Raw genomic sequence first — 15,510 nt, 5'->3', positions numbered from 1 at the left:
CAGTATGGTTTTCCAAGTACTTCTACATACCTTATTTTGTGTGTTGAGTCCTCCTTAAAACTCCACAATATAGGGTATTTGGCGGATAACAAGACTAAGCTTCCCAGTGGTTGGACAGTTATGGGCAAACTATGACAGAGCACAACAAATTATCTCAACTTCTAGCCACTTCTGGCTCATGCTGCCCTTGTAGGGGAGAGACGTCCCTCCCCAATGATGGGTCAAAGAGAACTGTCACGGGAGTAAATGCTAAAGAGGCTTTGTTCCCTTGGGATCAGAGTTTCAAGGGTCCAGGCCGTTCCCTAAGTCCTTCTGATGTCCTTTCACACTTTTGGAGCTCACGGCAGGACTCAGCTTAGCTCCACATTCCCAAGTTTGTCTGCTTCTTGGGCTTCAGAGATGGAAAGCAGAACTCATAGCAGCAGTTAAGACACCTGCCAAATTGCTGGCTGTGGCTTAACTGGCGACCTGAACTCTGGTCCCCTGCCTTTACTCCAGAGGTAGGACGTATTGGTAAGTGTGACGGTGGTGTTGGCCTCTACTGCCTTGGTTCAGAGCGTCCCATAAACCTAGGTCAGGGTCATGGCCGGGGGAAGGTGTTTCTTCTCACCGCCCTCCATCCTCACTCAAGGAGATAAAGCCCGCCCTCCGTTTAGGAGGTGGGGTGGTCATAGACATGGTTCATAGCAATAGCTAGGCATGCCAGGGTAACTGAGCACTGAACCCCACCACCCCCTACTCCACATGACAGACTGAGGGTCCTTCTGTCTTTGGACACTGTCATGGGCTGAAATGTATCCCCCCAAATTCTTAGGGTGAGTTCTTAACCTCCAGGACCTCAGAGTGCGACTGTATTTGGAGATAGGGCCTTTAAAGAGGGAACTATGTTAAAATGGGGTCTTTAGGATGAGTCCTAATCCAATATGACTTATAAGAAGAGGAAATCAGGACACAGACACACACAGAGGAAAGATCTTGTGAAGAGGGAATATGTAGACATCTCTACAAGTCAAGGAAAGAGGTCTCCGGAAAAACCAACCCTGCCTATGCCTTAGTCTTGGACGTCTAGCCTCCGGAATCACCAGAAAATAAATTTCTGTTAAGTTACCCAATCTGTGCTAAGTTGTTATAGCAGTCCAGGCAAAGTAATACAGACACCTGCTGCAGACTCATGACCCCCAGCCCCACCGCGTCTAGTACCTCCCAGGCCCCTTCCGGGGCCGCCCCTGTATTCTTCTCCAAACCTCTTTCCGCCCCGTAGCTCCAGATTCATCAAGTTCTTGGGGTCCAAAAAACTAGCCCCACAAGCCCAATCTCCCTTTCTAGGGGCTTTGAGGAGTGCAAGTTTCTGCCTCAGAGTGGACTGAAGGAGGGTCAGCTGCCCCCGAGGCTCCCGGAGGAGTGAGGAGAGACTAGGAAATACATAGAAAACAGCCTGATTGATATTTTGAGTCGCCCCAAATGTGATGACTGAGGTTCCACCCCCGGGAGTCCTCAGCCAGGCCACTAGTGGTAACACGTGAGTAGATGGGTTCCACTGTCCAGGGGCACACTGCTCTCTCAAGTGATAAATAAATACAGGGTTTCTAGGGAGCAGGGTAGGACCCCAAAAACTGGCAGAGAAGCTGAACCTACACAGTTCTCTTACTCTTTGAGGGTGCACAGACCCCCAAGTCCCATTCCAGACCCAGCCCGCCCCTGCAGGAGGGAAAGGAACTGAGGGGAGGAAGAGAGACGCCTTGTTAAACTCACCGTGTTTGTTCCGGGGCCCGGATATTGACGCAAGAGGCCTTATCATTGGGTCCTCAGGCTGGGCTGGGCAAGGCAGGGCAGATCTGAGAGTTAAGGAGATTCGGTCCCCACCGGCCTGTGGGAGAGAAGAAAAGAGAAGGGGCAAGGAAGGCCACGACAGAGCAAGGCAGAAGCTGCTGGTTGGGCCCACGATGAAAACACTCGTTCTTTTGCTGCTGGTGCTCCTGGACTTGGGACTGACTCAAAACACACTCCACAGGTGAGGCCACGTCCCTAGCACTGTGTCCAGCTGGGGCAGCTCCCTGCCTTCAAGCCTAGGGCTGCCCTGGGAGAGGAAAGATGACGGGGAATTGAAGAGGAGAAGAAACTAAGGGCCATCTTGTGTTGGCCTTGACCCCCAGCCCACGACAAGCCAGCCCTCTGCCTCCATCTCTGACAGAAACTGCTGCCCAAGGCCCAGGGAGCCTCTCTTGTTAGCAAAGAGCAGGAACCTGCAGCTTGGTGTGGCGCTCACGAGACCGAGTACTTGCTCGAAAGACTGGCCATGGCTGCCCCCCAATAGTTTTTCTGCCCTTTTATATCATCCCCTGACAAGGTTCATGTAAAATTGCAGAACATTTTCCTAGAAAATCTCAAAGAGCTTGTCTGTGAGAGGGAGGGCCAATTCAAGTCTAAGATTCTAAGAATCTTCAGGAGGCAGAGATCAGACTGACAGGCCGGGGGCCGAGAGGGCACCAATTCTGGCCAAACTCTGGCATGCTGCCTTGCAGAACTTCTCCTGTGTCATTTCCCAGTTTGCCTCTGGAAAAATGGGGTGGGGAGAGGGCAGGGTCCGTGGGAGGCAGAAAGGCATCTCCTCCTGACACGGGGCTTTGTCCTCAGGGTGCCCCTCAGGAGGCATCCGTCCCTCCGGAAGAAGCTGCGGGCACGGGGCCAGCTCCCTGAGTTCTGGAAATCCCAGAATTTGGACATGATCCAGTACACCGAGGCCTGCACGATGAGCCAGGGTGCCAACGAGCCCCTCATCAACTACATGGATGTGAGGAGTCCCGGGGCAGGGGCTGGGGATGGGGGAGGTGGGAGGATGGCTTGGCCTTTGGGAATGGCCAGTGTCGGCCAGCAACACCGAAGGTCAGTGTGGATTTCTCCTCTGGGATAACCCATAGGGACTGATCCCCTGGGTCCCTGTGGATTTGACCGAGCAAGCCCCAGTGCGCCCAACCGTGTAGAGCTCTCTGCAAAAGAAAAGGGATGAGCAGGGCAAGCATGCCAGTCAGAAGGGCCCTGCTGCATGTCCTGGGACACATGACTTAACCTTCACCGGCTTCCCTTCCCTGATTGCAGGACACAGGCATCACCGTCTCTTCTGCCTTGCTCGTAGAGTGATTATGAAGAATAATGCGAACAAAAGCTAAAGACAAGCAGGGGCTGAGAGGCTGATTTGATCGTCTCCCTTATAGCCCCTTCTCTGCTCCTTCTCCCTTTTGTTGCCACTCCCGAGGCTCTGTAAGCTCCAGTCTGTGCTAGCCCAGGCTCTGGCCCCGGAGAGCTCTCCCTAGGCCCCCTGGTGAGCACCTTCCCCTTTCCCACCACCTACACTCTCCTCCTTCCCTCCCTCCCCCGTAGACAGAATACTTTGGTTCCATCTCCATTGGCTCTCCACCGCAGAACTTCACCGTCATCTTTGACACTGGCTCCTCCAACCTCTGGGTCCCTTCCGTGTACTGCACGAGCCCAGCTTGCAGTAAGTAGGGCCAGGGTCAATGGCAGCCATGGCCTGGCCCTCTGGGGGAAGGGAGCTTGATTTCCAGAAAGTGGCCATCCAGGCTGCACCAGCTTCCCCTCTCCACCTCTGAGTCCGCCCTGGGACCTTCACCTATGGTGAAAACAAGGCTGAGCCAGGGACAGAGCTAAAATCTGACTGCTATCCAGGCCAGCAACTTTCATACTGACCCGAATTAATAGGGGAAAACTCAGCCACTGAAAATACAAAGTCGATAAAAATCTTTGAACACACGATGACTCGCTCCCTTTGGAACACCCGAAAGAATGTGGGAGAAAGTTCCGTTCAAATGGCTGTTTCTGGGCAGGTCGATGGGTTGGGTTCTAGTGCTGACTATTCACCTGCTTCAAGAGGGCTTGATATCAGAGGTGGGGCTGACGGGGCACAATCTAGGGGTGGGTTTATTTGGCCGGAGGTAACTCAGACGTCTTTGTTAGCGTCGGAAAGGGAAGAGCTAAGGAAAGATGTCTTAGTCTGTGCTGGATAAATTCTAGAGGCACAATGTCTCAGAAAACCCCAAAATTGGGTGTCTACAGGTTAGGCAAGGAATTGAGAGTAGTTGCCCGGCATGGTATTTATTTATCTCTGAGTTTCTTTTGAATACCAGGCTCTGACCCATACTAGTTGGTGGAGACTTCTGATGGCGCCTGATACATGACGCTTATCTTGGTGTGCCTCATGAGGTCACTGTGAGCAATCACGTTTCCCAGGGACAATTATTTGTTCTCCATTTAGGCCACCACATATGGCTAGAGGAGAATGTAGTAACTAACTAAGAAGGGTCATGGGCAACCTTTCTAGAGGCCCCCACTCAATCGGGGAGTTGAGGGAATAGACCCTGCATCTCTGTGGCATCAGGGCAGGGACGGAGGCAGTGAGCTGATGTCCCAGGCAAGAGCAGCATCCTTGCTTTTCCAGAGACACATGCCAGGTTCTACCCTTCCCAGTCCGACACATACAGCGCGCTGGGGAATCATTTCTCCATTCAGTACGGGACTGGGAGCTTGTCTGGAATCATTGGAACCGACCAAGTCTATGTGAGTACAATTCCTTCCTCTTTTGTCTTTTGGCCAGAAACTTGGGGGACAGAATAGTTTGCAGAGCTGTTAGGGGAACAGTTTCAGATCTGCCTCTGGAAGAGGTGGAAACAGGGATTTGGCCTCCAGGGAAAGGGGGAAGCCTGGCCAGGAGGGAGTAGCATTTCCTGTTTGAGATAACGGCAGTGGGCCAGTCTGCTCAGTGTGCTGAGTTCTAGAGAGGCAGCAAAGAGGAATCCACAGAGAAACAGTGCACAGGGCAGAAAGCCTGGTGGCAGGCTTTCAAGAATGAGTTAAGGCAAAGAAAAAAAAAAAAAAAAAAGAATGAGTCCAAGATGCTTACTCTCAGTGCAGTAAGACAAGAAAAAAGAAACTAAGGGTATTAGGATTACAAAGGAAGAAATTACACTGTCATTATTCACACGTGACAAAATTCTACATGTAAAAAAATCCAAAAATATCTACAGACAATTGGGGTTAATAATTAATTAACAAAGTTGCTGAATACTAGATTAATGAACAAAATGATTTGAATTTCTATATATCAGGAAAACATGGAAAATAGATTTTTTAAAACCTATTTATTTTTGAGAGATAGAGACAGAAAGTGAGTGGGAAAGGGGCAAAGAGACAGGGAGACACAAAATCCCAAGCAGTCTCTAGGCTCTGAGCTCTCAGCACAGAGCCGGACGTGGGGCTCAAACTCACAAATCGCGAGGTCATGACCTGAGCCAAAGTCAGACTCTTAACCGACTAAGCCACCCGGGTGCCCCTGGAAAATAGATCTTTAATGACATTATTTATAACACCATCAGAAACATCAAATACCTAGACATAAATTTAACAAAAATGTTAAATGTTTCAAGATCTCTATTCTAAATTTTTTTTTTAACATTTATTTATTTTTGAGACAGAGAGAGACACAGCATGAGCGGGGGAGGGTCAGAGAGAGAGGGAGACACAGAATCGGAAGCAGGCTCCAGGCTCTGAGCCATCAGCCCAGAGCCCGACGCGGGGCTCGAACTCACGGACTGTGAGATCATGACCTGAGCTGAAGTCAGAGGCTTAACCGACTAAGCCACCGAGGTGCCCCTCAAGATCTCTATTCTAAATACACTACAAAACATTATTGAGTGAGACTAAGGAAGATCTACATAAATTGAAATGACTCAGTATTTCATGACTCAGTATTATAGATAAGTCAAAGTTTTTTCAAATTGATCAATAGATCTGTTAATCAAAAAAATGGCAATTTTTATTAGAAATTGATGAGCTAATTCTAAAATTTATATGGATATGTAATACACTCAGACCATCTAGATGAGGAAACACACTGTAAATATTAAGACCTATTATGAAGTTCTAGTAATTGAGATAATGTGGTATTGGCACAAGATAAGCAAATAGACAAACGGGACAAAAGACAAAATTAAGAAACTACTCTGAATTATGTTGAACATGAAACTGCAGTGCAGTGGAGGAAATGACAGTGTATTTATTAAATGGTTCTAGCTCATTAGGATTTCCATATAACCAACCAACAAACAAAAGAATCTTGGCTCCTATCTCACACATCATCAAACCTTCTGATACATTGTAGGTGTTAATATGAAAAGTGAAATAAGAAAGCTTTTAGAAGAAAACATAGGAAAATGTCTTCAGGACCTTAGGGTAGGCAAAAGTTTCTGCAACATGTTACAAAAACCACTAATTAAAGAGGGGAAAAAATGATAGATTTGACTACACCGTAATTCATATCTTCTGCTCACCGAAAAACACCAGCCAAGTCTGGAAGAAGATATTTGTAATACATCTATCCAAAAAAGGGCTTGATCCCAGAATAAAAAATTCCTACCAATCAATAAGAAAAATGCAGATAACCCGCTTCACACAAGAGGTTATCCAAATATTCAGTTTCATTAGTATTAGGAAATACAAATTAAAACCCCAACATAACCCACTGCATATCCACGAAAAGACTAAAATGGAAAAGATAGGTAATATCCAGTGTCATTGAGAATCTGAAGCAACTGGGACTCTCAAACATTGGTATGGGAAATGTCAATTGGTACAATCACTTTGGAAAACTCATTGTCAGTATTTACTCAGGCAAAACACTTACATATCCTGTTATCTAGCAGTTTTCTCCTAAGCATAAACCCAACATGTCCACTAGAAGACATGTACAAGCATTACCGTTAGCAATAGTCAATACCGAAAACAACCCAAATATCCATCCATGGTAGAATGGATGATGATGATGTAGTCATACCATGGAATACTAGTGGCAATGAGCAAAGTTACAACAGACTGCACTAGTATGTTGAGTGACAGGAGCCATGTAAACAAGAATTCATCCTATAAGATTCCATTGATACAAAAACTCAAGAAGAGGCAAAGGCAGTATAGGTGGGGAAACCAGGAGATGGGTTACTCTTGAGGAAAGTCGCCATGATTTGCAGGGTGTGTGATTTGCAGGGTGCATGAAGGGGCTTCCCGTTCGGGAGCTTGCTGACAAGGGCGAGTACAGTTTGTGAAAATTCTCTGCACTGTCCACTTACGATTTCTGTATTACACTGCAACTTTTAAAAGTTTACATAAAAAAAATAAGGTTGTGAGAATGTGGTGAAATCACTGTGCCCATTGAATCAAGAAAAGTTGGGTGGGGGAAAAATTCTGTTCAGGCCAGAGGGAGAATTCGGGAATCTGAGATTGTTTGCCAAAGATCTCCCATGCAGTTTTCTCTCGGGCTTTCTCCCATTAGGTGGAAGGACTGCTTGTGGTCGGCCAGCAATTTGGAGAGAGTGTCACGGAGCCTGGCCAGACCTTTGTGAACGCAGAGTTTGATGGAATTCTGGGCCTGGGATACCCCTCCTTGGCTGTGGGAGGGGTGACCCCGGTGTTCGACAACATGATGGCACAGAACCTGGTGGACATACCCATGTTTTCTGTGTACATGAGCAGGTAGGCCCGTCAAGCCCACCAAGGTTAAGGTCAGTTATGACTACAGGGAGACAACACGGTCCAGTCAAAAGAGCACCAGACTTAGTAGTCAAGTACCCGGCTTGGATCTCTTTCTTGACCTATTACCAGCTGTGTGACCTTGGGTTTACCCTCTCTGGATGTTGAGGAAATGGGGTTTGCCTCACCTTGTAAATTGTACCACACTGAGCTAATATGAGGAATCTCTGGGATTGACTACTCATTTATGCAATGAATAAATATTTATCAAGCTCCTATTCTGTGCTGACTGTGATACTGGGCACCAGGAGCACAATGAAACAAGGAAGACAGCCCCTGCCCTCAGGAAGCGTGATTCCAGGTGTAAGATGCAGGAAAAAATTCGAAAGTAAGCTGACAATAAAATAATGAAATGTTAAGGGACTAATAAAATACGATAGAATATCACTCAGCCTGAAAAAGGAAGGAAATTCTAACGCAAGCTACAAATGGATGAACCTTGAGGACATTATGCTAAGTGAAATAAGCCAGAAAGCAAGCACTGTATGATTCCACTTGCATGAGGCTCCCCACAGGGTCAGATTCAGAGAGACAGAAACCAAGATGGAGGCTGCCAGGTGCGAGGGACGGAGGGGGGTGGGGATTAGAAAGTTATTGTTCAAGGAGGATGGAGTTTCCATGCGCAGGATGAAAAGCTTCTGAAGACCGGCTCGCCACAATGTGAATATCTAGAACACCAGTGAACTGTACAGTTTTAAACGGTCAATTTATACAATTGTTTTAAATTGCTTGCTGTAGTTGGAAAAGGTCGTAAGGCTCGCATGCCTGGGATCCGGAAAGGCTCACCTAACCTTCATCCCTACATAGGAAGGAGATTTCTTACCTTTCTGACTCCCTCCCAGTGAGATCTGGTCTGAGCTGACCCAGCTTTAGCGTAAGCCCATTTCCCTTTTTCTCCACTCCTACGTGGAGAGACTTGAATTTCCTCTATTATACTGCATGGCTGCAGTTGGGACCAGCCCGGGCAGAGCTGGGAGCGGGACGGCAGGTGGCCCAGACATCTCTGCTGCTCCCTTACAGGTTCCTGAGCAGCTCCCTTCCAGCCGGGAGAGACAAAGGTTAGGATGGGAAATAGCAGAGGCTTTGCAGTCTGACTGATCTGGATTTAAGCCCTGAGCCTCAGTTTCCTCAAATGGCCACAAGGATGATGTAAGAGATAAATAGGATTAAGCAGATAACATTCTTTGCCCAGTACCCTGCACAAAGGCCATCAACAAACAGTTCTTCCCCAAACCCCCACTAAAACCACTTTTCTATGATGCTCACGGATTCCCAGTTCCCTTCCCCTTTACCGCCCTGACTTGTAGCACCCAGAGTTTTGTATTTTTCTGATCATTTTCCTCTTGAAAATGAATCAGTTTCATGTCCTATTTCCCCAGAATCCTGTTAGGTGCGAGAACATAATCTGAAAAATCAACATCGGTGAAGATTAATAAGTTTTCAAGCTCTAGTAAGTCACGTTGCATTCACATTAGCCTCTTCACCTTAACACGATGGAGAGAATAACCCGGAAGCTCCAGGCACCAGGCACCACCAAAACAATAGTGGGAAAGATACTTGGGGGAAAAGGCTTTGGGGGGTGCCTCAAGTCACATGGTGTGTGCACCCCTCAGGCCTTGGCCTTGGTTCCGCGTGAGTGTTGCATGACCAGAGCTGTCATCACCCTTTCCCACCTTCCTAGCCCTTTTACCCAAGAAGAAAACATTCACAAATCATTACGCAGACCTGTTTCTATCCTTTTGCCAGAAAAGATCCAGACTAATCACCTTGCAGTAGTGGGGAACTCTGGTCTCAAAGCCTAGGCTGATATTTCCCCTCTATAGGTACTTGGTGTGAGTGATCAGACCAAGAAATAGGGCACTGGCTGAGGCTTTTTCCTGGGGTTTTCCAGTGGCCCTTCCCTGACAGCCTGCCTTTCTTTCCATGTAGTGACCCAGAAAGTGGTGTGGGGAGCGAGCTGATTTTCGGAGGCTATGACCATTCCCATTTCTCTGGGAATCTGAACTGGGTCCCGGTCACCAAGCAAGGCTACTGGCAGATTGCACTGGATGTGTGAGTATTCTCGTTATGGTATGACAGAAGAACTCAGGATGGGCACCACTCAAATTGGGTTAATTGAATTGACCTGAATCAAAGTGCTGGTCCCTGGGAGAGGATGCTGGGGGCTCGTTGTGCAGGGCTAGAAGCATGGAGGGGCTGAGCGGGGGTGCAAGAGGGGCCTCGGTCTCCAGGGCGGCAGGCACATGGTACCAAGTTTCAGCTTCCCTCCTTGCACACGTGGTGCTCCCTCAAGTCAATACGAACACTCAGCCAACTACTCGGGGCTCATTTAACGCTAATTAATACATAGGTCAAAGGGCGAGTGACACGGGGGTGCAGGTGTGAACTGGACTCAGATTTTGCCTCCATGGAGTGTGTACAGAAGATGAGAGACACACACAAACCCCCACCAGGTGAAGTGGAGGGTGGACCGTGGTCCATGAGATGTGCCACCAAAGTGGCCTTGGCAGACAGGGCAAGACAGCTCCTACCTGAAGAACTCCTCAAGCAAGGGTTTCATGAAGGAGGTAACATTGACAGGGTCTTGACATACATACATGCATACATACGTGTGTGTGTGTGTGCGTGTGTGTCTGTCTGGGCATGGAGCAACCAAGGAAGTGGGACCAGTGGCCAGTCACACACCTAGCACTGGACTAGACCGTGCAGGAGTTCAAAGAAACGCAAGTCTCAATTCAGCCAAGAATAAGCTCCTGCAAGGGGCGGTGAGGCCATGTGCTTGGCACAAGGGATAAACAGCAAAAAGCTTCGGTGTTCACTGTCTACTGAGGGTTTTTCAAACCGTAAGGACTTACCCATTTATGAGTCATGACCTACCTCATTTTAGGGGATCATGACGTACATTTTTCATGAACTGGACTAAAATAGAAAATATCAGAGTGCAGTTCGCATGTTAAGGTTGAGCACTGTTTCATTTTTTATTTTTATTTCTCGTGTGTGTGTGGGTGCGTGTACTGGGTCTGAGAGTGCATGTATTTCTGCCATGGGCATCAGCCACAGAAAAATTGAGAAACACTCATGTGTAAGACAGTCAACTGGAAATCACGAGTGTGTATTTGAGAGCCTGTAGAGGATGAGAGCAGCTGGGGAGACTTCAGGGCTGGGGAGGAGGAATCTGGGGTGGGGGAGTGGGGAGGGCGGCTCACGACATTTTCCTTGCCCTCAGAATCCAGGTGGGAGGCACAGTGATGTTCTGCTCTGAGGGCTGCCAGGCCATTGTGGACACAGGGACTTCCCTCATCACGGGCCCCTCCGACAAGATCAAGCAGCTGCAGAAGGCCATTGGGGCAGAGCCCATGGATGGAGAAGTCAGTGCCCGCCGGGGTTGGGGGGAGGCGGGAGCAGGGGAACTAGGCCCTCTCTTGGGAGGTGGGAGGCCTCTAAGTGGATCCTCTGTGCTGTGTTTTAGTATGCTGTGGAGTGTGCCAACCTCAACGTCATGCCGGATGTCACCTTCATCATCAACGGAGTCTCCTACACCCTCCAACCGACAGCCTACACCCTGCTGGTAAGAACTGTTTCCTTATTCTGCAAGTCACAGGGCCGTCCCTTCCCCACGAGGAGCCTGCTACTTCCTCTTTTCGGTAGCCTGCACTTACCCTGAGCCCCCCTCCCATCTTACCCTGTGTCGAAGCAGCAGTGCCCCCTCTAGAAAGGACAAAGCTGCCTGTGGTGGAAAGGCCACCGGCTGGTTCTCTCTCATTTCCTGTCCTGCAGAGAAGCAGAAACAAGCCTCGTACAAGCCACGTAGTGAAGTTTCCGGGCGTTGTCACGTAGGGCTTTTCAACCGACCACGTTTAATCCCCTCAAACATCCAGCAAGACTGGATATTATTATCCCATTCTATAGATGAGGATACTGAGACTCGGAAGGTTATGTGGCTCAAGATTTGAGCTGCGTGGAGAGGGAGTACAGAATCAGGGTATATCTTCTAACATTCAGATTAACATTCTTCTCAAACAAGAAAGTATCTTTTGCGCAGTGGATTCCTAAGTCGGTAGAGTGAGGTAGAAAAGGAATTCCTGGGGAAATCTGTGATCGTTTCACACCACCGTTGGCCCAGATTTCCAACATCACATGGAGTTCTTGGTGACACTCAACACGCTAACTTTACCCAAGAGCCACCCACAGCACCTGGGTGATTGCACCAGAATGGAGGTGCTAAGGTGTAGAGGACTTTGGGGACTTACCTCCCCCCACATCTTGTTCTCCATTAACTGCTTCCCCAAGCCACCAAATAGAAACAGACAATGCAAGTGAAAACAAATGTGGGGTGGTGTGTTTTTTTTGGGGGGGGGGGGCTTTTATTTAAATTCCAGTTCGTGGGGCACCTGGGTGGTTAACCATCCAAGCCTTGATTTCAGCTCAGGTCATGATCTCACAGTTTGTGAGTTCGAGCCCTGCGACGGGCTCTGCGCTGACAGCACGGAGCCTCCTTGGGATGCTTTCTCTCCCTCTCTGTGCCTCTCCCCACCCCCTTCTCTCTCTCAAAATAAATTTTTTAAAAACTTAAAAAAAATAAATCCCAGTTAGTTAACGTACAGGGTAATATTAGTTTCAGCTATGGAGTACGATGATTCAACACTTCCATACAATACCCTGTGCTCCCCTTAATCCCCATCACCTAATTCTCTCATCTCCCCACCCACCTCCCCTCTTTCTGGTAACCATCAGTTGGTTTTCTATAGTTAAGCTAAACAAACCTTCAGTTGGTTTTCTATAGTTTCTTGGTTTGCCTCTCTCTCTTTTTTTCCCCCATTGCTCGTTTGTTTTGTTTCTTAAATCCCACATATGAATGAAATCATATGGTATTTGTCTTTCTCTGACTGACTTATTTCACTTAGCATAAAACTCTCTAGCTCCATCCATGTCATTGCAAATGGTAAGATTTCATTCTTTTTATGGCTGAGTAATATTCCATTATAAATATATATATATATACACACACATATATATACATGCATATATATATACATACATATATGTATATGTATATACACACACCACATTTTCCACATTTTCTTTATCCATTCATCAGACACTCGGGCTGTTTTCATAATTTGGCTATTGTAGATAATGCTGCTATAAACATTGGGGTGCATACATCCCTTTAAATTAGTATTTTTGTATTCTTTGGATAAATACTTAGCAATATAATTGCATAAAAATCCTAGAGGAGAACACAGGCAGTAACCTCTTTGACATCAGCCTTAGCAACTTATTTCTAGATGTGTCTGCTAAGGTCAGGGAAAGAAAAACAAAAATAAACTATTGGGAACTCGTCAAAATAAAAAAGCTTCTGCAGTGAAGGAAACAATCGAGAAAACTAAAAGGCAACCTACAGAAAGGGGGAAGATATTTGCAAATGATCTATCTGATAAAGGATTAGTATCCAAAACATATAAAGAACTTCTAAAACTCAACACCCAGGAAACAAATAACCCAATTAAAAAATGGGCAGAAGACATGAATAGACATCTCTCCAAAGACATCCAGATGGCCAACTGACACATGAAAAGATGCTCAACATCACTGATCAACAGGGAAATACAAATCAAAACCACAATGAGATAGCACCTCCCACCTGTCAGAATGGCTAACATCAACAACACCAGAAACAACAGTGTTGGCGAGGATGTGGAGAAAGGGGAGCCCTTCTGCATTGGTGGTAAGAATGCAAACTGGTACAGCCACTCTGGAAAATTGTATGGAGCTTCCTCAAAAAGTTAAAAATAGAACTACCTTACAATCCAGCAATTGCACTACTAAAAAAAGCAAACGTTTTGCTTTAGAAAACAGCTTCATGTCAAGTCCCTAAGCATCTCCAACAAAGGGATTCTGGAGCTGTCACTGTGAACCCCAAACTGAGGATAAGCTAGACATTTGAACCGTGCCAAATTCATCAGCCTATACACCCTTCAGGACTCCGGCACCCCACCTTCTCAAGAAGGTGCTTTAAGGCCTCTGTGAATTTCCTCTACCCTCATCAGCAACCTCAAATCTCAAATGGTTGTTGGAAAGACCACACCTGCTCGGTAGACCCCAAGTCTTTGCCAAACTAAAAAAATAAGACTGGAGAAAGTTATACCCTTCTCGTGGAAAAATGAATGCCTGCTTGCTTTATATCTAAAAAAGGATTCTTCCCAGAACACAAAATAGCAGTGTAACATCTCTCCCTTAAAAAATTGAGTTGAGGTTCACAAAGAAAGCAGAACTCCAGCCAACATCTTCTGAAGCCAAACCTTTTGCTCTTCCCATCAGGCAACAAAGTTTCACTTTTTCTGATTATCAAACGGGGGTGGGGGGGGTGGGGGGGGGAGCGGGAGACGTGTATAACAGATGAACAGTTGGCAAAATTGTAGACCTTAGAAGCCCAGGCCCACATGTATGAAACTATGCAGGCACTTTGCAGAGTAAACAAGTAGAGGTGCAGGAAGCAGGAGGAAGAACCAACCAGCCAAAGTGGTGACCGTATGGAACGGTCCGGGGCCAGTCGCCCCCACTACCGCACAGTACAGCCTCCAGGCAGCACTGCTTCCCTTTCTCCCTACATGTCACTTACATCTCTTTTCCAACCCCAGGACTTTGTGGATGGAATGGAGTTTTGCAGCAGTGGCTTTCAAGGTCTTGACATCCAGCCCCCAGCTGGGCCCCTCTGGATCCTGGGTGATGTCTTCATTAGACAGTTTTATTCAGTCTTTGATCGTGGGAATAACCGTGTTGGGCTGGCCCCGGCAGTCCCCTAAGGAGTGGCCTTGCCCATGTGTCTGCCTGCCTGCTTGCCTGATGCCCTTTAGAAATTCAGCTGTGCCTGGGAGGTTGGGGCATTCTTCACAGCTGTCAGAAAGTCACTGCAATTGTTCCAAAGCCGCAACTTGAATTGGGACCAAATAGAGCATGAGAACATACACACCCACTCACACGCTTCACACATTTCACACACACCCACGTCCACACCTCCTCCACCACCATCATGATGGAAGAATTAAGTGGCATGCCCATACTTTGTATTGCTTTTTGCTAGCATTTTCTTTTGGAAATCTCCAAACATGTACCCAAACAGAGACGATAGCACAATAAATGCCTGTGGACCCCAGCCACTTTTCATAACCCACCAGCACGTAGCCAGACCTGTTTTATCTGGAGCCCCTCTCCTCCTCTCTCCAGCCCACACACCTGCATTATTCTGAGGCAAATTCTTGGTATCATATCGTAAATCATCACTGCAACGATTCACCCATAAATCCTTCTACTATTCTTAAATACGCAATCAGTGTTCAAATGTTGTCTATTGTCTAGGAAATGTTGGGTCATTTTCATAGCTGACTTGTCTGCATCAGGATGCAAATAAAGTTCACCAACGGCATTTATTTGAACGCTGTGTCTCTTTTCATGTGCAGGGTTGACCACACTCTGAACTGTGCGGGGTAAAATCGGGAAGTGTCGCCCAGCATGGTTCTCTGAGCCCACCTTTCCTATCAAATGGCAGTTCACTCTAGAGGCCTGGTTTTGTGGCGAGAGTGTTTCATGGATAGTGCTGGGTACATCCCGTTGTCGCCCAGCAGGAGGCGGATAATGCCCGGCGCCTCTGTGCTCACCATGTTTGGACGGACGAGTTGGCTCTGGGGCTGTTAGCCTCATCTACCCACCACTGATTTCCTTCAGCATTTTACCTAAAGGCTTCGGCAACCACTGACGATCATTGCTTAGATCCACGCTATCTATCATCAGGGCTGCAAAACAGATTTTTTTTTCTTTTTTTTTTTTAATTTTTTTTTAACATTTATTTATTTTTGAGACAGAGAGAGACAGAGCATGAACGGGGGAGGAGCAGAGAGAGAGGGAGACACAGAATCG

General features: G+C 47.2%; 1 protein-coding gene across 2 annotated transcripts; it reads left to right on the top strand.

Annotated features, from left to right (window-relative positions):
- The first annotated feature begins 1,818 nt into the window (after window positions 1-1,818).
- On the top strand, window positions 1,819-15,029 carry CTSE (cathepsin E). Of its 2 annotated transcripts, XM_003999424.6 has the most exons (9): window positions 1,824-2,011; window positions 2,635-2,791; window positions 3,379-3,496; window positions 4,454-4,572; window positions 7,337-7,536; window positions 9,523-9,645; window positions 10,820-10,961; window positions 11,063-11,161; window positions 14,235-15,029. In XM_003999424.6, exons 1-9 carry the CDS (start codon window positions 1,944-1,946, stop codon window positions 14,397-14,399), a joined length of 1,191 nt encoding a protein of 396 aa, XP_003999473.2. In that variant the 5' UTR covers window positions 1,824-1,943; the 3' UTR covers window positions 14,400-15,029. The 2 variants fall into 2 exon arrangements, with proteins under 2 accessions (XP_006942982.3, XP_003999473.2); XM_006942920.5 differs by lacking the exon at window positions 10,820-10,961 and having other exon boundaries at window positions 1,819-2,011.
- Window positions 15,030-15,510: the final 481 nt, after the last annotated feature.

Source organism: Felis catus, chromosome F1 (assembly GCF_018350175.1).
Source record: "Felis catus isolate Fca126 chromosome F1, F.catus_Fca126_mat1.0, whole genome shotgun sequence".
Taxonomy (NCBI): Eukaryota; Metazoa; Chordata; class Mammalia; order Carnivora; family Felidae; genus Felis; species Felis catus.
The sequence above is the reverse complement of the archived record's forward strand: the minus strand, read 5'-3'. Positions and strand labels throughout refer to the sequence as shown.